The sequence below is a fragment of the Haematobia irritans genome, chromosome 1 (assembly GCF_050003625.1).
Source record: "Haematobia irritans isolate KBUSLIRL chromosome 1, ASM5000362v1, whole genome shotgun sequence".
Lineage (NCBI taxonomy): Eukaryota > Metazoa > Arthropoda > Insecta > Diptera > Muscidae > Haematobia > Haematobia irritans.
In genome coordinates, this window is record NC_134397.1 from 105,141,385 (window position 1) to 105,166,924 (window position 25,540).

At 31.1% G+C, this 25,540-nt stretch overlaps 1 protein-coding gene across 1 annotated transcript in view; it reads right to left on the bottom strand.

The window, feature by feature from the left end:
• LOC142221542 (tetratricopeptide repeat protein 21B-like) overlaps positions 1–25,540 on the bottom strand; it is a 420,560-nt gene that overhangs the window by 239,858 nt on the left and 155,162 nt on the right. Inside the window, exon 4 of the mRNA XM_075291295.1 lies at positions 12,836–13,082. Coding sequence (XP_075147410.1) covers positions 12,836–13,082 — 247 coding nt within the window. The remainder of the gene's footprint in view (positions 1–12,835; positions 13,083–25,540) is intronic.

Genomic DNA, 25,540 nt, shown 5'->3' on the forward strand with positions numbered 1-25,540 from the left:
TGCATTATTCCCCAATTTTTATTATTAACATTGTCTTTGCATCTAACCTGGAAATTACGTACAAAATCTAGAAGTGATTGGAAAAATAATATGTGTGAATATAAACAAATATAAATTTACAAATTTGGATTAAACATATAAAGGGTGATTCTTTTGAGGTTAGGATTTTCATGCATTAGTATTTGACAGATCACGTGGGATTTCAGACATGGTGTCAAAGAGAAAGATGCTCAGCATGCTTTGACATTTCATCATGAATAGACTTACTAACGAGCAACGCTTGCAAATCATTGAATTTTATTACCAAAATCAGTGTTCGGTTCGAAATGTGTTTCGCGCTTTACGTCCGATTTATGGTCTACATAATCGACCAAGTGAGCAAACAATTAATGCGATTGTGACCAAGTTTCGCACTCAGTTTACTTTATTGGACATTAAACCAACCACACGAATGCGTACAGTGCGTACAGAAGAGAATATTGCGTCTGTTTCTGAGAGTGTTGCTGAAGACCGTGAAATGTCGATTCGTCGCCGTTCGCAGCAATTGGGTTTGTGTTATTCGACCACATGGAAGATTTTACGCAAAGATCTTGGTGTAAAACCGTATAAAATACAGCTCGTGCAAGAACTGAAGCCGAACGATCTGCAACAACGTCGAATTTTCAGTGAATGGGCCCTAGAAAAGTTGGCAGAAAATCCGCTTTTTTATCGACAAATTTTGTTCAGCGATGAGGCTCATTTCTGGTTGAATGGCTACGTAAATAAGCAAAATTGCAGCATTTGGAGTGAAGAGCAACCAGAAGCCGTTCAAGAACTGCCCATGCATCCCGAAAAATGCACTGTTTGGTGTGGTTTGTACGCTGGTGGAATCATTGGACCGTATTTTTTCAAAGATGCTGTTGGACGCAACGTTACGGTGAATGGCGATCGCTATCGTTCGATGCTAACAAACTTTTTGTTGCCAAAAATGGAAGAACTGAACTTGGTTGACATGTGGTTTCAACAAGATGGCGCTACATGCCACACAGCTCGCGATTCTATGGCCATTTTGAGGGAAAACTTCGGAGAACAATTCATCTCAAGAAATGGACCGGTAAGTTGGCCACCAAGATCATGCGATTTGACGCCTTTAGACTATTTTTTGTGGGGCTACGTCAAGTCTAAAGTCTACAGAAATAAGCCAGCAACTATTCCAGCTTTGGAAGACAACATTTCCGAAGAAATTCGGGCTATTCCGGCCGAAATGCTCGAAAAAGTTGCCCAAAATTGGACTTTCCGAATGGACCACCTAAGACGCAGCCGCGGTCAACATTTAAATGAAATTATCTTCAAAAAGTAAATGTCATGGACCAATCTAACGTTTCAAATAAAGAACCGATGAGATTTTGCAAATTTTATGCGTTTTTAAAAAAAAAAAAAAGTTATCAAGCTCTTAACAAATCACCCTTTATATGTTGTGATATAAGACTTCGTCAAGAATTTGACATGCTTAAGTGAAAATATTATTTAAGTTGAATATTAAAATGAGTATTCGGAGAGAATATTCATTCGGAACCAAGAGAAAAGACATTTAAAAAAAGAGCATGAGTTTTGTTTATCATTTTCGCATTATGGGCACAATTGCCTTTTTTTGTTTCGTCAAAACAAATCGAAACGTAGGACGAGTAAGTCAAAATATTCAAACAAAGGAAATTAAAAAAAAAAAAACAGTGGAAAATATAAAAATTACAAAGGGATCTTCACAAAACTAACGAAAGGGCACTATACACTGAAAAGAAGCATGTCCGGTTCCAAAGATTTTGTCTCTACTTTAACAATTTTGGTATTGATTCCGAACCAAAGAAGCGGAGAATTCAAGTAAGTAAAAAATAATATTTGATTTGAACTCAGTTATTTCGTTTATATCAAGCACTGTTCTTTTCTGACTTTAAGTCTTTTATAAGACACACTTTACAGTTTCGTAGTAAAAATTTAATATAGTAGTATGTAATGTTGAACTGTTTTTCGGGATCTTCCGAACGTAAGTGGAATATATGTAAAAAAATAAAAAAAAAATTGGCGTTCGGTCGAAGCAGGGATCGAACCCAGAACCCTTGACTTGCCAGGCGGACGTACCAACCACTGATCCACGTCACTAACAAATGTATGTTTCTGTTAAACAATGTTATGTTTGCATCGGCTCGTGGGCGCCGCAAGCTATGCTATACAAATTTAACTTATAACGATAATTATCTATTGATGACCATAACAGCTACGTAGCCCAGTGGATAGTGTTCTGGCTTACAAACTGTGTGGTCCGCTGTTCGAATCCCCGTCCGGCAAAAAGTAAAATTAAAAAAAATATAAAATTGAATAATTTCTTCTACAATGTTTGTATTACAGAAAAAGGTGCTAAGAACTAAAAAACTCGTGGAAGTGAGAAAGATGTGATGGAATATACAATTAGGCAGAAAACATTTTTGAGCACAATCTTCTTTGGGAGAAAATTATTCTAAGCATATAATATTTTAGGGCTCAAAATGCTTCCAAACATATTATATGTTCATATAATAACATATAGTTTTTTGGAAGAAAACATTATTGACTTTGGATGGAAAAATACAAAATGTTTGGAACTTAGACTACCCAAATATATTATATTGTTCAGACCAATATGCTTTCAAACATATTGTATATTGGAAGAAACCAAATATATAACTGTTTGGGCAATACCCAAAAATTTACCTGCTTGAAGCAAAATGTATTTGGGAGTATATGTTACAGAAGCGATTTTTTTTGAGGGTGTACACGCATTGCACGCCAACATTAATTTTTCAAAAATATATAATAATAACAAAAATATAAAAATATATTATTATCAATTATGTAATTCCAGTTCCAATATGAAGCTGGTGAGATAATTAATCATTTTTTGTAATACATTGTACTTATACTTTTATTTTATATTATATTTGGTTTAAGATATCTCCAAATTATTTATTTTAAAAGGTCGGATGAAACTCTTAAAAATAAAGTTTTATTTTCTGAAGAAAAAAAATAAAACTCCTAAACAGAGATTTATTTTCTAAGGGAAATAATAAGTAGATCGCAGCCGTTCTCTGGCCCGCTTTTAATTAATGTTTTAATACTATTTTGGTTAGCGCGGCCGTAGCGCTCATTTTTGCCCATATTTCAAATAGTTTACAAATAGTTTACAGAAGTGTTTTACAAAAAAGCAAAACTGTCTTTATTATTTTTCAAAGCAGTAATCACTCATTTTGCAAAAAAAAAATGTTTTTCTATGGAAATGAAAGAAGAAAAACCCAATTTCTACACTGAAAAAAATATTTACGTCATATTAGAGTACGCAACCTAAATTTAAGAATGCGAAATTTACAAAATATTAAGGACAAATTTCTTTAAAATAATGAAATTTTAATTAAAATAAAGTTTATAATCTTCGCTTCATTTTTTCATTAAATTTAGGACACAAATTTTGTATATATGCGTCCCTCCGTTAAAGTCGTTAAATTTTGTATATATGCGTTCCTCCGTTAGTCTTTGAACTAACAGGTTGGCTGATAAGTCCCCGCTCTGACACATAGATGGCGTCGCTAGTATTAAATGCATATTCTTTTTATATAGTACCAACCCTCAAATGATTCGTGTCAAAATTTGACGTCTGTAAGTCAATTAGTTTGTGAGATAGAGCGTCTTTTGTGAAGCAACTTTTGTTATTGTGAAAAAAAAAATGGAAAAAAAGGAATTTCGTGTTTTGATAAAATACTGTTTGCTGAAGGGAAAAAATACGGTGGAATCAAAAACTTGGCTTGATAATGAGTTTCCGGACTCTGCCCCAGGGAAATCAACAATAATTGATTGGTATGCAACACGTGGTGAAATGAGCACGAGGACGGTGAACGCAGTGGACGCCCGAAAGAGGTGGTTGCCGACGAAAACATCAAAAAAATCCACAAATGATTTTGAATGACCGTAAAATGAAGTTGATCGAGATAGCAGAGGCCTTAAAGATATCAAAGGAACGTGTTGGTCATATCATTCATCAATATTTGGATATGCGGAAGCTCTGTGCAAAATGGGTGCCGCGCCAGCTCACATTTGACCAAAAACAACAACGTGTTGATGATTCTGAGCGGTGTTTGCAGCTGTTAACTCGTAATACACCCGAGTTTTTCCGTCGATATGTGACAATGGATGAAACATGGCTCCATCACTACACTCCTTAGCAGTGTTGCCTGGTTGGGGCTTTCCCCTCCAAATTTAGGGGTTTTTTACACGTTTAGGGGGATTTTTAGGGGTAACATTTATTTGGGGGGATTTTTGGGGGTAAAAAAATATCTTAGATCTTATAAAGTGGAGGAATTCTCAAAAAAATTTGGAACAATTCTGGCATGAATTTCGAGAAAAAAATAAAGGAAGTCAACCCATGTTCCTAAATACAAGCAAGTATGCAATGACATTCTTTTTTAAACGCATCTGTTGAAGGGGCATTTTTATACCCACCACCATAGAATGGTGACGGGGGTATAATAAGTTTGTCATTCCGTTTGTAACGCATCGAAATATCGATTTCCGACTATATAAAGTATATATATTCTTGATCAGGGAGAAATTCTAAGACGATATAACGATGTCCGTCTGTCCGTCTGTCTGTCTGTCTGTCTGTCTGTTGTAATCACGCTACAGTCTTCAATAATGAAGCAATCGTGCTGAAATTTTGCACAAACTCGTCTTTTGTCTGCAGGCAGGTCAAGTTCGAAGATGGGCTATATCGGTCCAGGTTTTGATATAGTCCCCATATAAACCGACCTCCCGATTTAGGGTCTTGGGCTTATAGAAATCGTAGTTTTTATCCAATTTGCCTGAAATTTGAAATCTAGGGGTATTTTATGCCCGTAAAGAGGTGTGCCAAAAATGGTGAGTATCGGTCCATGTTTTGGTATAGCCCCCATATAGACCGATCTCCCGATTTTACTTCTTGGGCTTATAGAAACCGCAGTTTTTATTCTATTTACCTGAAATTGGAAATCAAGAGGTATTATAGGACCACAAATACGTGTGCCAAAAACTGTGAGTATCGGTCCATATTTTGGTATAGCCCCTATATAGACCGATCTCCCGATTTTACTTCTTGGGCTTATAGAACCCGCAGTTTATATTCAATTTACCTGAAATTGCAAATCTAGATGTATTATAAGACCACAAATACGTGTGCCAAAAATTGTGAGTATCGGTCCATATTTTGGTATAGCCCCCATATAGACCGATCTCCCGATTTTACTTCTTGGGCTTATAGAAACCGCAGTTTTTATTCAATTTACCTAAAATTGGAAATCTAGAGGTATTGTAGGACCACAAATACGTGTGCCAAAAATTGTGAGTTTCGGTCCATGTTTTGGTATGGTCCCCATATAAAACGACATCCCGATTTGGGGTCTTGGGTTTATAGAAACCGTAGTTTTCATCCAATTTGTCTGAAATTGGAAATCTAGAGGTATTTTAGGACCATAAAGAGGTGTGCCGAAAATGGTGAGTATCGGTACATTTTTTTGGTATATCCCCCATATAGACCGATTTCCCGATTTTACTTCTTGTGCTTCTAGAAACCGTAGTTTTTATCTGATTTGCCTGAAATTGTAAATATTCTGGTATTTTAGGCTCACAAAAACGTGCATCGGATTAAGTTTTTATCGGTCCATTTGGTAATGACTCCATATAGACCGACTTCACTTCTTGAGGGTGTAGAAGGCGCACTGATCATGAAAATTGCTTGAAACTCAATGTAAAATTTCCAGATTTTACTTCTACAGATTTAAGATTTCAAATCAAGACGTTATTTTATAATTTTCTTGCACACTTACAAGAGATGTTAATGATTCCTTTAAAACTCAAACAAAATGGTTCTTATAAATCCAGAATCTGATATAGTCCTCATAGTTGAAATCTTTAAATTTATCTTCGGGAAGTGTTCTCAAGTCCTCAAGCCCTCCTGAAATTTCAAAGGAAACCCTAATATTTGGTTCACGGTGGTGGGTATTTAAGATTCGGCCCGGCCGAACTTAGTGCTGTATATACTTGTTAATATTTGATACAATTAAAAACAAGGTTAGGTTAGGTGGCAGCCCGATGTATCAGGCTCACTTAGACTATTCAGTCCATTGTGATACCACACTGGTGAACTTCTCTCGTTTCACTGCCCGATTCCATGTTAAGCTCAATGCAAAGGGACCTCCTTTTTATAGCCGAGTCCGAACGGCGTTCCACATTGCAGTGCAACCACCTAGAGAAGCTTTGAAACCCTCAGAAATGTCATCAGCATTACTGAGATGGGATAATCCACCGCTGAAAAACTGCACTGTTAGAAAAATATGTTTTTCATATGTTTCGATATAAACAAAATGTGTTTCGGGCACAATTTTTAAACACAATATATTTAAGTGCAAACATGTAATATTCTCAAACTAACACTAAATGTTTGGAACACATATGTTAATATGTTAGAATATATTATGTTTGGGGCATGCATGTTTCATAAAAATTATATGTGTGAATGTAAACATATATAAATTTACAAATTTCGAGTAAACATATATATGTTGTGATATTTTATTCAGAGAGCGACAGAGAGAGAGAGTATAGAGAAAGAAATAGAGATAAAAACCGGGAGGGTCGACGAAAGATATCAAATTAACACAGCGAGAGAATCAAAAGAGAGCAATTTCTGTGAAACCGCTTATATGTTGTTTCGGAAACTGCTTTATGATAAGGCCAACAATTGTATATGCTTAAGTCTAAATATTATTTAATTTAAGCCTAATTATTATTTAATTTATGTATATTCTAAAATTATTTATGTATGTTTATACTCGACCCCACGTTCTTCCTTTGTTAGAGTTTTTGAATTCCTTCCAAAATTTCAAACTTTTATACCAAAACCAGTTTTTTATTACAAAATTGTTATTTTTGCAATAAAAAAATAATATCTTAGCCAAAAGCTCAGTCCATTTCGTTTATATCAAGCACTGTTTCTGACTGTAAATCTTTAATAACCCACATTTCGAAGTTTCATTATAAAAATTTAATATAGTATAAATATAAATGTGTAAATTAAAAAAAAAATGGTGTTTGGTCGGAGCAGGGATTGAACCCACGACCCTTTGCATGTACGGCAGACATGCTAACCACTGCTCCACGTTGCCAACACATGTATGTTTCTGTTAAATAATGTTATGTTTGCATGGGCTCGTGGGCGCTGCAAACTATGCTATATAAATGTAACTTATAACGATAATTGTCTACTGGTGACTATAACAGCTACGTAGCTCAGTGGTAGTGTGTTGGCTTACAAACTCTATGGTCCTCGGTTCGATTCTCCGTCCAGGCGAAAGGTAAAATTTAAAAAAATTATAAAATTGAATAATTTCTTCAACATTATTTGTATTACAGAAAAAAGTGCCAAGAACTAAAAAATTTCGTGGAAGTGAAAATTATGTTAGGGAATGAGCACAATCTTCTTTGGGGAAAATTCTGCCAAGCATATAATATTTTTGGGCTCAAAATGCTTCCAAACATATTATATGTTCACATAAAACAAACATATTAATGTTTCGGCAGTATCCAATAATATATGTGCTTCCTGCAAAATATGTTTGGAACATATGTTAGAGAGGCGATTTTTTTTGAGGGTGTGTTTGGTGTTCGGTCGAAGCAGGAATCGAACAGGAATTTGTGACAAGTGGTGTAAAGATTTTATCTAATGATTTTTATTTACTTCAAAAGAAAATTTTTAGCATAAAAAAACTTATTTTGTCTAAAATTTTGTTCCTCAGAAAAAATCTTCGTTCAGTTTATATATTTGTGTTAAATTTAATTTTTAAGTGTATCACTACAGGATTTTTAACGAAATTTTGGGCCTCTTTTTGTATTATTTACATACTTAAAATTTTTGGGGGTTTTTGAAAAAAGTTTAGACCAATTTAGGGGTTTTTTTCTTAAGATTTGGGGGGAAGAATCAAAAATTACCTGGCAATACTCCAATCGACAGTCGGGTGAGTGGACAGCGACCGGTGAACCGTCTCCGTAGCGTGGAAAGACTCAAAAGTCCGCTGGCAAAGTAATGGGCTCTGTTTTTGGGATGCGCATGGAATAATTTTTATCGATTATCTTGAGAAGGGAAAAACCATCAACAGTGACTATTATATGGAGTTATTGGAGCGTTTGAAGGTCGAAATCGCGGCAAAACGGCCCCATATGAAGAAAAAAAGTGTTGTTCCACACAGAAAAAAAGTGTCTCGTAAATTTATGAAGATTTTTACAATAATTTATTACAAGAATTTTCCAGAATTTTATTTAATTTTTCGCATCTTCAACGAAAATTAACTACTCGAAAGGAAAATTTACAAATTTTAAGTAGCAATCGTTTAGTTCATTCCCTACAAAATTCGATGTAAATTTCCTTAAAAATTTTCTTAGCTTGTAGTTAAAAATTCTTTCGTCATACTATAAAACTACTTATGAAATGTAAAATACTTTCTAAATAATAAGTTTAATTTACTATAAAGAGTTTTTGTATGAGAAAATATTTTTTTACAAAAATTGAACTTGAAAGCGGATAGCAATTTCTTACTGGCAATTCCTATAGTTAATAATAGTTGGTACAACATTTCTCAATGAAATATTTTTAGTTCACATGTCATTAAATTTATAGACATTTTCGTCAAAAATTAGTAGATATCATTTCATGAAGTTTTTGCTAATTTGAAGTTAAACGTTTCGTCGTTGTTTTTAAAGTAAATTGAGGACAGATGCGATGAACTAATGCATAGTACAGAGATCTTTCTCGTCAAAGTGGAATATGTTTAATGTAAAGATGATGTTACTTGAAATTTTTTTGAGAGTGAGAACATGCAATGCAATAATGAGAAATGGTAACTAGTGATGGGGATGTTGTGTATATCTGAGCGTGGGGTTGTTTTTATTTTTGTTCTTTCAGTGGTTTGTGTGTGTGTGTTTATTATTCGCGCATGGTTTATTTGTCTGGATGAGGCGTTGTTTTCAATGAAGGCACATGTGTTTTTGTTGTTGTAGGAATGTTTTGGTTTTGTTTGGCATGCTTCAGTTGTATAGTTGGCGTGGCGTGGGCTGTTGCATCTTTTTAGCACGTATGTAACAAGGGAATATAAATGTATGGAATATTTTGGGTTTTTGAGACTTTTAAATGAAAGTTATTAATATTTTAGCGATGAGATGTACGATGGCGAAGTGATGATCGGTAGCTTAGAAAAAAGTTATTAAGAATGTTCAATATTTAGGAAAAAATGCTGAAATGGAAAGTATATTGAAATTGTTTTATCTAATTTAATTTTTATTATTCAATGTAAAAAATAAATATTCAATTTCAGAGTAACTCCAGATGAATTTGGAAAATTGTTTGTTACACCTCAGCGTATAGTTTAATCATAAATAGGTAAGTGTTATTTTTCAATGTGGTTTTCTTTTACAAAATAATATTCTTTATGTATATTATTATTTGCTAATTATTATTATTTTTTAACCAGTTTCATGTTTTTCTTTGTTGTAAAAAAATATTTAATTTAAGAGCAACCCCAGATGGATTCGGGCAAATTTTTATATTTCTCCTCAGCGTATAATTTAATAGAGAAGTGGTAAGTTGTGTTTTAAAAAATGGCTTTCTTTTCACTAGAATATTTACGTTTTATGACCTTTTTATTCTCAAAATTACAGGTTTTTAATACCTTATTTTAGTATTACATTAGTCAAATATTTTTGGAAGCCAATTTAATATTTTTAATGTAAAAAACAAATATTTAATTTCAGAATAACAATTTGGAAACATTTTTATGAATTGATAAGCTTTCTTTAACATTCTTTTAACCAGAATATTTAGTTTTTTTTATGCATATTATTTCTTTAATTAGATTTTTTGGAAACCAATTTAATGTTTTTTTATTTAATGTAAAAAATAAATATTTAATTCCAGAGTAACCGAAATGAATTTCGATAACTTTTTAACCTCACCGTACAATTTAATAGAGAATTGGTAAGTTTTATATTAAAACTTTGGCTTTCTTTTGACAAGAATATTTATTGTATTATGTCCTTCACATCGATAACAACACGGTTTTATGAGATAATAAATTACTCTATTATTCATTATTTCTCTAATTGTTTCAGGTACAAACTTTATCTAAGAAAAGTTGAATTCCTTACACCATTTAATAAAATGTCCCCAAATATGGTAAGTTACAAGCTAATTTAAAGAGATAAAAAATTATATTTTATTACATGTTAATTTTTAACAATTTTCATTATTCCTTCCTTTTTTCAGCAAGATATGTGAATATACTTACGATGAATAAAAAACTAAGGAAAAGTCAAAATGTCCAAAACACGAGTTAAAATAAACTATTTTCTTGTTCCACGTGGTCATAACTTTAATTCACAAAAACATTGTATTAAGAACTTTCATCATAAGTTTTTATAAAGAAAGTTGAATTTTAATGTATGAAAATTTTCATAATAGTAAAACGGTTTGTTGTTCCTTTAATTATTTAATTTCTCTGTACTGTGGAATGATTGATTTAAAAATAGTTTAGTCGTCGACATTTTAAAGAGACTGTTAACAAATTTTTATTATCGGGTTTCCCAAAAAATAAGCAAGTAAACCAAAATAATACTGACTTTTTAACTTGGTAGGGGTATATAAATCTTATGGTGTTGCAAAAATTAACTAAAATACAATGTTATATATTAACTAGAATTTAAGATAATTATAAACTAGACAAGTTTAAAAAAATCTTAAGGGTTAAATCATGGTCAATATTACTACAGTTTAGTTCATTTTGCAATGGAAAAGGGTTCACTGTTTTTTCAGTGCACCAAGACAACGCACCGTGCCACAAGTCATTGAGAACGATGGCAAAAAATTGATGAATTGGACTTCGAATTGCTTCCCCACCCACCGTATTCTCCAGATCTGGCCCCCATCGACTTTTTCTTGTTCTCAGACCTCAAAAGGATGCTCGCAGGGAAAAAATTTGGCTGCAATGAAGAGGTGATCGCCGAAACTGAGGCCTATTTTGAGGCAAAACCGAAGGAGTACTACCAAATTGGAAGGTCGTTATAATCGTTGTATCGCTCTTGAAGGGAACTATGTTGAATAATAAAAATGAATTTTGACAAAAAAATGTGTTTTGTTTTTTTGTTAGACCGGGGACTTATCAGCCAACCTGCTAATGCAAATTTTTCTTAAAGTAAAGAAACACATGTTTGATTTAAAGAAATTGTCCTTAAATTAACTGACATATTTCAACTTTAGATTTAAGATAAAAACGCTTCAAATATAGGCTAAGACTTATTTTGAGGATTTAGCGTCTTTGGTTTAAAATTTTTTTGGAATTAAGAAAATATTTTTTACTTTGAAGTATTCGTTATAATTTGGATTTTTAAACTGGCATTTGTTTGTACGTGAGTACCTTTATTAATAAATCTCGAAAAGAGATCGAAAATTTGATAAGTGAGATCTGTATCCTAATTTTAATTTTATTGGTCCTAGATTTAAAGCCAGATAGGGCGCTAAAAAGTTTCTTTATTTTAAAGAAGCCGCATCTTTGTCTCGGAATCAATACCAAAATCCTTAATGGGAGGTCAAAATCTTTGTAAACTAAGTAAACTTTTTTTTCACGCCAACATTAATTTTTCAAAAATATATAATAATAATAAAAATATAAAAATATAATATTATCCATTATGTAATTCCAGTTCCAATATGAAGCTGGTGAGATAATTAAGCATTTTTTGTAATACATTGTACTTATTATTTTATTTAGTTTATTTATTTTTACGACGTGCCGTTGGCAATCGATCCATTATTTGTATTCAGGAACGTAACGGTTATAAGTGGTGTCAAAAAAGTTATTTTTTAATCGTTATTTTGTGACTTTAAAAAATCACGTAAAAAAGATATTTTCAAAGTAAAATAAAAGGTTGGATTAAACTCTTAAAAATAAAGTTTTATTTTCTGAAGAAAAAAACTAAAGCTCCTAAACAGAAATTTATTTTCTGGGGAAATATTAAAACTCCTAAGACTAGTTTTATATATGATGGATAAATAAAACTTTCTTTTTAAGAGTTCCATCCGACCTTTTATTTTTACGTTTAAAACCCCTTAACTTTGGAATTAGGAGCGTAGATTGTGAAAGAGCTTTCAGAGATTAATCTATTGGTATATGACAGTATATAACTCTAACATAAAATTTTCTCGATAACTGTTATTTACGGTCCCTGTTTTTATTACGAAAGTTCTTTTTTATTTTTAATGTGCAATATACTTCATAGCGGAAATTTATACTTTCATTACATATAGGTATATATTGGATCGAAAGTACTTTCGTTCTTTTATAAAATAGTGTGCCAGTTGAAAAACGGGGGGAGTGTCCGAAACAATCCTTTCTATTATTAATGAAATAAGGGAAGTAAATATTAAATTCGAATTGGTCAATCAATACGCCATCTGTGAACAGATCGGTGAAAGATGTGTATACAAAAACCTATTATACTCTCTACCACAGAAGTGGTTAAAATAGAAGAATGGAAGTTATGTTTATGGCAATACTGTATTTTTCGTTTTGTGAATTCGTTAACGTGGAAAACCTGGGTGTATACATGATATTGTGGAATTAAAACTGCTAAAACTAAACAATTTTTGATACATGAACAACATGATTTAAGACTTCTTAAAACATATATATTATTGATGAATACATTAATAAACTGATTATATTATATTTTTTATTTCTTTAAATTATGTACTTACATATTGGGGGTTTCACTTTGTTCTTCCAAAATAGCTTCAGCGTCATCATACTGCCGCAATTTTAAATACAACTCTGCCAGATTTAAATTTAAGCCAGAATGTTCCTTTGATGCGTTTTTATAAAATACAATAGCTTTCCCATATTGGTGAGTTTTAATGAATGCTCTTCCTAGTTTATTCGCCAAACTAGAATCCTTTGAATTTATTTTATACGCTTTCTCGTACGCTTCAATTGCCAGGTCTGGCTCTGAAAAATAATATAAGAGGGAGGGAAAACAAAAGATATTATTTTGAGATAGAAAGTAACTGGACGTATTCAGAACTTGAAGATTAAAACTTCATCCCGGGATACAAATTTAAAATTTCTTTGCTCAAAAAGCTGCCTAAAAACTATCCAGAAAACTTTACAAATATTTTAGGAGATAGGTGTAACATGCCATCAAAGGAAAAACTTGAAAAATGTTTGACCAAAGATTCAAAACTTTAAAATCCTAACCCTGTAAGGACAAAGATACGAGTTGCCTTTAAAGACATCTCCCACTTCAAAAAATAAAAGTCTTTATTTTGTATCCTAAACCTATAGACTTTAAAGTGGTGACTTGTCAAATGTGTCAAAAATGCTGACTTAATCTAGATGTATCGTTTGAAACTTTATTATATCTCGATGAAAATAAAAATAGTATTGCTCATTGCTGTAGTTTAATTAAGTCTTTAATTAACGAAGGTTATATCGAGAAAAGCTTACAAGAATATGTGTAGGTATTAGGAATATCAGAACAGAACAAATTCTGATAAATACAAGCATGACTTTGTAATACAGGTACACAGAAAAAAAGTGTCTCGTAAATTTAAGAAGATTTTTACAATAAATTATTACAAGAATTTTCCAGAATTTTAGTTCATTTTTCGTATCTTCAACGAAAATTAACTACTCGAAAGGAAATTTTACAAATTCTAAGTAGCAATCGTTTAGTTCATGGCCTACAAAATACGATGGAAATTTCCTTAAAAAATTTCTTAACTGGTAGTTAAAAATTCGTTTGTCATGCTATAAAACTACTTGTGAAATGTAAAGTATTTTCTAAATAATAAGTGCAATTTACTATAAGATTTTTTTGTATGAGAAAATATTTTTTTACGAAAAATGAACTTGAAAGTGGATAGCAATTTCTTACTGACAATTCCTATAGTTAATAATTGTTGGTAAAAAATTACCCAATGAAATATTTTTAGTTCACATGTAATTAAAAGTATAGACATTTTCGTCAAAAATGGTAGATAACATTTCATGAAAATTTTGCAATTTTTAAGTTAAACGTTTCATCGTTCATAAACTGGTGTGCCTTTACGAAAATTACTCTTAGAGTTAATTGTCAGCAGATGCGATGAACTAATGCATAGTACAGAGATCTTTATCGGCATAGTGGAATGTGATTAATGTAAAGATGATGTTACTTGAGTTTTGTTGTGTATACATGAGCGTGGGGATGTTTTTATTTTTGTTAATTTAGGGGTTTGTGTGTGTGTTTGTTATTTGCGGATGGTTTATTTGGCTGGATGAGGTGTTGTTTTCAATAAAGGCACATGTGTTTTTCTTGTTGTAGGAATGTTTTGGCTTTGCTTGGTTTTGTTTGGCATGTTTCAGTTGTATAGTTGGCGTTGGCGTGGGCTGTTGCATCTTTTAATCATGTATGCAACAAGGGAATATAAAGGCATGGAATATTTTGGATTTTTGAGACATATATTGGTGTTTGTGTATTAAACCTTTTAAATGAAAGTTATTAATATTTTATTGGTAGTTTAGAAAAAAGTTATTAAGAATATTTAGGAAAATATGTTGAAAATAAAAGTGTTTTGAAATTTTTATTATTCTATGTAAAAAATTAATATTCAATTCCCGATGAATTTGGAAAATTTTTGTTATATCTCAGCGTATAGTTTATTCATAAATTGGTAAGTATTTTTTTAATATGACTTTCTTTTAAAAAGAATAATTATTTGTTAATTAATTTTTTTTGGAAACCAGTTTAATGTTTTTCTTTGTTGTAAAAACAATATTTAATTTCAGAGCAACTCCAGATGGATTCGAACAAATTTAAAAAAGAGAGAATTGGTAAGTTTTAAAAATTGGCTTTATTTCAACTAGAATATTTACGTTTTTGTGACCTTTTTATCATCAAAATTACAGGTTTTTAATACCTTATTTTAGTATTTCTTTAATCATATTTTTTGGAAACCAATGCAATATTTCTAATGTAAAAACAAATATTTAATTTCTGAATAACCCCTTAAAAATTTGGAAAAATTTTTAGTACTCCTTTGCCTGTAATTTAATAGTGAATTGGTAAGGATTCTTTAACTTTCTTTTAACCTTTGGCAGTCATCCTTATTTTTTGTACATTAACGTCATCCTTCGTCATTTTGACTATGGCTGATTTCAAGACGCTATAATTTTCATCGTGAGCGAAAAAGTGAACCTAACTTGAATTTATTTTCTTGTTCAATTTGGTTTTAATTAGTATAAAACAAAAATTCATAAAACAGTCTAATTAGTATAACTTAAATTTACCATTTCCCAATAGACTAAAATGCATTTTAAATCGATAATGAAATTACGTGTCGGCATTTTGACGAATGATGACTGTCTAGGGTTATCAAGAATATTTGGTTTTTTAGGCATATTATTATTTTTTTCATTAGCTTTTTTGAAAACCTATTTAATAATTTTATTTAATGTAAAAAATAAATATTTAATTTCAGAGTAACCCAAATAAATTTGGACAACTTTTTATATTTCCCCTCAGCGTACAATTTAATAGAGAATTGGTAAGTTTTATATTAAAACTTTGGCTTTCTTTCAACTAGAATATTTATTTTATTATATCCTTCACATCGATAACAACACAGTTTTACGAGTTTATTTGGAATACTTCATTATTTCTCTAATTGTTTCAGGTACAACTTTTATGAGATACGTTTTCCAAAGAAAAGTTGAATTCCTTACACCATTTGATAAAATGCCCCCAAATATGGTAAGTTACAAGTTAAATGAAGAATTAAAAAATATATTTCATTACACGGTGTTAATTTTTAACAATTTTCATTTTTGTTTCCATTTTTTTCCAGCAAGATATGTGAAAAAATTACCTACGATGAATTAAAAAAGGATAAGTCAAAATGTCCAAACAGCGGGTTCAAATGAACTACTCTCTGTTCCACGTGGTCATAATTTTTATTCACAAAAAACATTGTATTAAGAACTTTCATCATAAGTTTTTATAATAAAGTACTTTTGCTTAAAGAAAGTTTAATTTTAATGAATGAAAATTTTCATAATAGCAAAACGGTTTGTTGTTCCTTTAATTATTTAATTTCTCTGTACTACGGAATGATTGATTTAAAAATAGTTTAGTCGTCGACATTTTAAAGAGACTGTTAACCAATTTTTATTATCGGGTTTCCCACAAAATAAGCAAGTAAACCAAAATAATACTGACTTTTTAACTTGGTAGTGGTATATAAATCTTATGGTGTTGTAAAAATGAACTAAAATACAATGTTATAGATGAACTAAAATTTAAGAGAATTATAAACTAGACAAGTTGAAAAAAATCTTAAGGGCTAAATCATGGTCAATATTACTACAGTTTAGTTCATTTTGCAATGGAAAAGGGTTCACTGTTTTTTCAGTGTAGTTACCAGATTAAGTTACAATAGTTTTCCCTGGCATAACTAGAAAATTTGTTTAAAATATATAATCATTTAAATTAGTTGGTCCTTTCCGTAATCGTGCACATCTACGTGGCGTGCCGGATTTCTTATTTTTTATAATGGGATTTTGGTTTTGTGTGATTGCTAGATTGTTCTTTTATCAGTTTTTTCTTATATACGTTTTTCTTATATGAAACATTTTTCGCATCAAAAACAGCAAAGACATGGTGTTTTTGCTACATTTTCTTATATGCGTTTTTTCTTATATGAGATGTGCTTATATCCGTTACCTACTGTATTAAGAATATGTCATATTCCCAGAACTTGATGTAAATAGTAGAAACCAGATCTCATTTAATAAAATTAATTTTATTCAATTAATATTAAATAAAATATTAACCATCAAAATAATTTTCTTCGGTATGTAATTCCGTCCGTCTTTGTTTGTTGTTCGCAGGATTCCGGTCGCAATTATTAACCGATTTTAATGAAATTTGGTACAACGTGTTTTCTTGGCAAAATACGAACGCTGTTGAATTTGGAAAAAATCGGACAAAGTTAGATATAGCCACCGTATATATGTATCGCCCGATTTCGACAAATTGCCAAATTTGACAATAAAACCCTTATTTATTAACCGATCTTACTCAAATTTGGCAAAATGTAATATATTATAGTACTAACTATACTTGCAAAACATAATCGAAATCGGTTCAGATTTGGATATAATTCCCTGTTTGGGTCAAAACCTTTTCGGTCAATGAGATTAAGTTTTCTATGCCTTAATTCTTCATAAAAATCCCAGAACTCCTTTGAAATCTATATACTTTTAAACCAAACGAAAGCTGGTGTTTATGAAATGTATCTCAAGGAACCTAATCGATTTCATCACAACATTTCAACATTCCGTAGAAGTAAGCTAGAATTTTTTATGTTCGTCAACAACTGTTAGTTTGGTAAGACTTCAGCTGAAAATAACTGACTGATTCTTCGTACTTCTTTTTATTTCATCCAACCAAAATTATTATGATTCAGGCGCTCTTTCACAAACATCTGGATTGACAAAGACAAAATATTTCTAATATAGTGTCTTTGCATAGTTTTGGCTCACAAGTGGTTATATTGCTGTTTAGGTTCCACCAAAAGAAACAAACACTCCGATACATATATATCGGCCATTTTCCCAATTTTTGCCGTAGGACCCTTATTTTGGTTCTCTTGTGGATTTCCCACTTCCTATTAATATAATTACTTATGTTTTAATTAATTTGCATAACCGTTCGTCGGTTTTATGTTGTACTTTACGTTTTCAGAAAGTAACGATAGCACACCCAGAAAAAAGTGACCCCTTCTTTAAGTTAAAATGAACTCATTGTGAAGAAAGTTGAACTTCGTATAGCGCCAAAGACATTTTTATTTGTTTGAACGATGTGATTTTCGTAGAAATTAGGTAGAATGCGTTCCATATATTTGTTAACATTTTCCTATATTTATGGACAAATATTGGACAAATCTTACATATTTGTGGTAAACTTTTTACTTCAAATGTATAACTGCTTACCTTCGTTTTTAAATACAATTTTATGTATTTATATAAGCAATTTTTTCTTCAATAAAAGACATGTTTTATTAATATATTAAATATATTTATTTAGAATCAACAGCATCGACTGGCCTTGAAATATTAAAACACATTTTTTCTTCTTGTAGTACCTTTCACTTTGAATAAGTTGCTGCCTAGCAATTTTGCCACCTTTTACAATTTCAATACCTACAAATATAAACAAAAAAAATCCTAAACCAATTTTTTCACAAAAGGTTAGCGTCACTGAATATAACCTAATAATTGAAGATTCCAAAATGAAGTCGTATGAAGGGGTTGTTATTCTGCTGGTGTTTTCTTTTTTTTATAAACCAATTTTCAAAAAACGAACATTTTTCTCACTAATTTAAAATAATAAATATTTTATATATTTTATTTGTTTTTTATTATATTATTTTACAATATTATTTTTTAACAATCTCTCCGTAAATAACCCACGCGCAAACACATCAATGACAGGTATCGATTACAGGTAGATAAAAGAAATGTAGGAAATTTTCCTATATTCTATCAAGTGTGTTTCCTTAAGTTTTGAATGAATTGAATACTTCTTAGTACGAATGAACTAAAATATTTTTCTATGCCAAGTGTTATTCGTATGTATGATAAGCTTTCTATAATAAAGGAAGTCAGAATTATCATTTTATAAGAAATCTTACTAAATTTGAGGAAACTTGGTTTTAGTTCGGTTTTTGTTTATTTTTACGAATGCTTTGTTATCAGTGAATAAAATTTTCTTTTTCAGTAGTAAATTCTTATACCCAGCGAAGAAAACAGTATTAGTAACATACCATGTCTTATTCTAGTTAATGAACTATTCCTAACTGCTTTCAGTTTAGGATTTTTTTACTGAAACAAGAAAATTTTATTATTTCACACAAAAATTTAACTGAATGGAAATAAAATGGCTAAACTAAATTGATGAACATTTTTTCCTTTATTTTCGAAGACACTTTTTTCTGGGTGCATTTGCATCTTTTTTGTTTTTTAACCAAAATGAGTATAATTCGCTATTTTTAGAAAAATTTAATTCATTTTAGAATGGGCAAGTATGGGCAAACAAACACGTAAAAGTATACCTCCTCCTGATTGTCACCATGTTGCATTAGAAATTACATAAATTGTAGTGAAAATTTGATCTTTGATTACAAGAATTGTGATTTAAATCTGTAAGTGAATGTATTTCAAGTTATGATTGACCAATTACTCGGATTTAAAACTGTTAATGAGTGCTATGTACATTTTATTAATATTTTACCTTAAACCTCATAAATATAATGCTAGCTCAAAGATTCATAAATTACCATGGTACACACCTGGCTTAAAAAATTTAAAAAGTCTTAGAAACAAGTTTTATAAAAAGAGCAAATTCTCTGATGATATTAATATCAATCGTTTATATGAGCACTATTCACGTGAGTTTTCATTTTTAAATACGTTTTTCTATAAACAATACAATACAACAATATCTTCTTGAATATCAAGATAAAATAAAGCAAAATCCAACATCCTTTTGACATTATATACTCGTAGTTAAAAGGCAGTCTAGTGATTACCCATCTTCTATACACAATGTGATGATGGCATCGAATTGCTTTTGAATTGTCATAGAAAATTAATTTTCATTCTTGATTGATTTTAATTCAATAAAGAGACATTAGATGATATAAAGGCAACATCTACATCTATATAGTGTCCTCATTTGCAGAATTTTTTCCATTGAAATTTATTAGTCCAAGCTTTTATTATTATTATTTTCAATAAATGAGGGTGTGGTGGTACATCAAATATTCGAAATTATAGGCCAATTGCCAAATAATATTGCAATATTGCAAAAATATTCCAATATATAATTTATAAAAAGTTGTATTTTGCTTTTAAATCGTTTATATGGGATAATCAGCATGGTTTTATTCATGGACGTTCTACGGTGACGAATTTATTAATTTTTTCTAAATTTTGTATTTCTTCATTTGAAGCTGGAAGTCAAGTGAACACGATTTATTTATACTTTGTAAAAGCTTTTGATATGTGAAATTATATTGGCCAAAAACTTTTTATAGATGGGTTTTCACTCAAATTTCTTGAAATGGATTATTTCGTAACTTAATGGAAGAAAGTGTGTTGTATCGATTGATGGTTGTAAGTCATTGCCATATATAGCTAAATCGGGTGTGCCACAGGGCAGTATTCTTGGCCCTCTTCTCTTTAATTTGTTTATTAATGACATACCTTCCTTTATCTCATACTCCCATTGCCTGCTTTATGCAGTGATATGAAAATTTTTAGGAGCGTGAGATCTCATTTAGATGCAACTTTATTGCTGTTAGAGTCAAATCTATTGAACGTTGGTGCTCGTTGAATGATTTATATTTGAGCTCAGAAAAGTGCTATACTTATGTTTTTCTAGGCTGAGATGTCCCATATTTATGGAGTACTATAGTAATAATAAGCTGGTTAAAGAAGTTAATGAAAAATTGGATCTAGGTGTATTTTATGACTCCAAATTGTCTTTCAATAGACATATAGATTATATAATGCCATATAGATTATATAATGCCACAAGCGTATTCATTACTAGCATCTGTTAAGCACAATAGTCGGGAATTTAGTGACCCTTAAAAATAGTATATTCTTGCTTCGTTAGATCATAGATAGAATATGCACACTTGATTTGGAATCCTTCTACGTGCTCACACGTGAATAGAATTGAGAAATTGCAGCGAAATTCGTAAAATTTGCTATTATTCCTTTGAACTTCAGTTTGCCGTTGCTGTCATATGAAATTTAACAGAATTGATTTGATCTGTGATCTTGATTTTAGTTATAATTTATTTTTAGCCAGAAGTCTGAAAGGAAGTACTATTCCATAGACGAAATGAATAAATAAATAGCACTAACTACGCTCGGGGTTTCATTAAAACATCGGAGGGCAATTGGAGGTACTAGTGGACACACATTTTCCTGGAAATCAGACGGCTGAACAATTTCCTGTCAGTACCAGACAGACTTAGCAAACATTTTTTATCGAAGAAATTGTATCAGAATCTAGAATAAAATGGGCTTTAAATAGTTTTGGATCATTCAAATTCCCCTGACCTGCTGGAATTACTCTATGGAGACCGCATTGCATGAACAATTCAGCTTTATTGAAAGCTCACTATCTGTCAATGAGTCCACAATTGAGGCGTTTCTAGACATCGAAGGAACATTTAATAACGTCCATCCGAGCTCGATATTAAATGGTCTGACAACTCCAAATGTTGATCCATGTATACTTAGGCGAATTTCAGCCACACTAGGACAAGCAAATATACAAAGGTATGTGAACAGAGGCACTCCCCAAGGAGGAGTTCAATCACTCTTCTGGGAAATGTTGTTATAAAAAACTATGAGTGTGAAAATAAATACGTATTTAAACCCCTAGACACAAACCAATTGTAATAGATTAGGGTAAAAAAATGTTGGGATTTTTCCCGAAAACATATTTTTGGGAAAAACTACTGGGAATTCTAAGTTAAAAATCCTAGGAACCACCCTACATAACGGTTTATTTATTTTGGAAATATATTAACCATCGCAAGAGATATGTGGTAGGACATTTGGGAATGGAAGGGGAACCATATCTCTGGAACGGGATTTCCCGCGAGGACTACCTAAACGGCAGTGTATAGTCCTATGGAATATCTATCGAACAAGGTATAACATATATCAAGTTTTGATTTTTAAGACACCAAATACGCTCTTTTAATTTCTGTATTTATTATCCTAAATTTCTGGAGAGGATCAGTGACCATATCTCAGGAACGAAGTCAGCATCTGACCTAAAATTTATGACAAATTAATGTGCTTGTGCTTGCTTCAAACTCCAAAACTGTTCCTCCAATATGGCTTATTTTACCTATGAATTTTCGAAGGGGAGGAATGCGTCCTGGAGGTGTGGGGCACATCCTGCCGACATAACTCCCTCACATATTCATACTCCTAAAGTCGCCTTTTCGATAAAAAAAACAGCGAATCAAGAATTGATTTTGGGACTGCTCCACCTCCTGATCAATGTGACCATTTTTAAGATCGAAAAATACAAAACTGAAGACAAGCAAAGCAGAAAAATTTCGCACAAGATGATTGGCCAGGAGCAGTGCTAATATCAAAGGAATGGGATTCCTGCCAACAAGGCATAAAAACCATTCTAAAGCACCAAGAAACATCTATACGGATTAATGCCACCTTTTCCCAGAATTGGTTTTAGTATACCCAGATACGCACGTTCAAATACAGCCAATAATATATTGGATTTCTGGCCGAGAGCAATGGCCATATCTTTGGAGCGAATAATCCTGTTGTTGTTGTATAGTACTAGGAATTGCTTTCCGGAATGGTGTCACTTTGTGCCAGAATTGATTTTGGTATACCCAAATACGCCTATTCAAATTTGGAATCAAATGTAATAGATTAGTGTAAGAGAAATTTTGTGTTTTTGCAAAAGAGTACCCCTAAAGAAAAACTATTTTGAATTTAAAGTAAAATTTTGCACGAACAGTATTGCCTATATAGCTATCTTGTTCTTTCTTAAATATATTGACTAGAACTAAAGTATGTTAATGGTGTAAGACATTTGGCAGCGAACGTATAAAAAAACTCTGGAACTCTTTTCCTGATTAATTTAACTTTATTTCAAAATCAAAGTTGGTGTGTGCAGATGTTCAAATGCTTTGCACTTTTTCCTAAATTTTATTATTAGTGTTTAAAACCCAAAAATAAATTCAAATAAAATTTTATTAAAAGTAAGACAACCGTGATTTGCGCTAACAGAGTAAACTAATAAAGATGACCAACTTCGAAATTAATGTCGCTCAAAAACTGTAGAAAGTTGGTATAATATCCATACACTGGAAATGACAATAGAAGTAAAGTGAGGTCCAAATTTAAATTTTTATGCACAAATTATGAATTATTTATCTTGTTATGATTTTTTAATGCTGAGAAACATTCTAAAATTGATGTTCACCATAAGTAGTGAATATACACCCGGAAAAAAGTGACCCCTTCTTTAAGTTAAAATGAACTCATTGTGAAGAAAGTTGAACTTCGTATAGCGCCAAAGACATTTTTATTTGTTTGAACGATGTGATTTTCGTAGAAATTAGGTAGAATGCATTCCATATATTAGTCAACATTTTCCTATATTTATGTACCACTTTTTTCATTCATTTGGACAAATCTTACATATTTGTGGTAAACTTTTTACTTAATTTAATTTAGAACTGCTTACCTTCGTTTTTAAATACAATTTTATGTATTTATATAAGCAATTTTTTCTTCAATAAAAGACATGTTTTATTAATATATTAAATATATTTATTTAGAATCAACAGCATCGACTGACCTTGAAATATTAAAACACATTTTTTCTTCTTCTAGTACCTTTCACTTTGAATAAGTTGCTGCCTAGCAATTTTGCCACCTTTTACAATTTCAATACCTACAAATAAAAAAAATCCTAAACCAATTTTTTCACAGACGGTTAGCGTCACTGAATATAACCTCATAATTGAAGATTCCAAAATGAAGTCGTATGAAGGGGTTGTTATTCTGCAGGTGTTTTCTTTTTTTATAAACCAATTTTCAAAAAACAAACATTTTTCTCACTAATTTAAAATAATAAATATTTTATATATTTTATTTGTTTTTTATTATATTATTTTACAATATTATTTTTTAACATTCTCTCCGTATACCATAACAACGCGATTCCAACTAAAAAAATAACCCACGCGCAAACACATCGATGACAGGTATCGATTACAGGTGGATAAAAGAAATGTAGGAAATTTTCTAACAAGTGTGTTTCCTTAAGTTTTGAAAGGATTGAATACTTTTTAGTACGAATGAACTAAAATATTTTTCTATGCCAAGTGTTATTCGTATGTATGATAAGCTTTCTATAATAAAGGAAGTCAGAATTATCATTTTATAAGAAATCTTACTAAATTTGAGGAAACTTGGTTTTAGTTCGGCTTTTGTTCATTTTTACGAATGCTTTGTTATCAGTGAATAAAATGTTCTTTTTCAGTAGTAAATTCTTATACCCAGCTAAGAAAACAGAATTATTCCTAACTGCTTTCAGTTTAGGATTTTTTTTACTGAAACAAGTAAATTTTATTATTTCACACAAACATTTAACTGAATAGAAATAAAATGGCTAAACTAAATTGATGAAAATTTTTTCTTTTAGTTTCGAAGACACTTTTTTCTGGGTGTAGTTGTTTTCCACAAATATGAGCACTAGAAATTTTTTTATTGGTGTTCATTCAAGAGATTTCTTGTTGCTAAGCAAAGATTGACTAAACAATATTTTAATTTATTTAATAAAATTTTTCAAATTATCTAATATTTTGTTAAAATTCAAAATTCATATAATATTTATATGTGATACAAAAGATTGATATTATTCACAACTTTTGTGAATGAAATGCATGGGTTAAATATAAACATATTTTTAACAAATTTTAATTTCAAGAATATTATAAAATCGCTCAATGGCAACACTATGTCACACATGCAATGATAGAGCCAACAGAAAATATATGCTTACCCTTAGGTTAAGGTTAGGTTAAAGTGGTACCCCGATTAAGTTTCAGGCTCACTTAGACTATTAAGTCCATTCTGATACCACATTTAACTAAAAGTACCTATTACATATAGGAACTTCTAGTTTTAACCACTGAACCTTCTCGATTATTTTCTTTTGTTGAACCAACCAGATTGTTCCAAAAACATCAACAGACTGCTCAAGTTAACGTTTTCCAGGTCAGTAATCTAAAGCTATATGCCCCTAAAATTCGCTTACACCTTACACAAAATTCAGGACACTCACACAAGAGGTGCTTAATAGATTCCTTTTCCTCCGCATCATGACAGCTCATACAGTAGTTATTATACTTCGCACCAATAGTTTTTGCAAATTCGTCTTGAGAACACATATCTAGTGTGCGGTCAAGTTTATTTGCTTGGTGTCGTTACAACTCTTGCAATTCTCCCATCGAACATTTGCCATCATTACAGCCTTCCCACGCAGTAAGAGCTTGCAGGTAGCCAGGAAAGGAGCGAAAACTCAATACACACACGTAGTTGATCGTTATAATTTCCCAGCAAAAAAATTTGGAAGTTCTTCCAAAGGCACAACTTTAAAAGCACTTCCACAAGATGCACTCCCAATGATGTTCTTTATTTTAACTACCCAGGAAGTTCTTTTAATGCGATTTTTTATAACTTGGTGTTTTCATACTTTTAATGGGAGTTTTAACCTTTTTTGTTTCAAATAGGTTGCAAACAGAGTAAGAATTCATAAAATGGTACAAATCATTTAAATTTTGTCGAAAAAATGC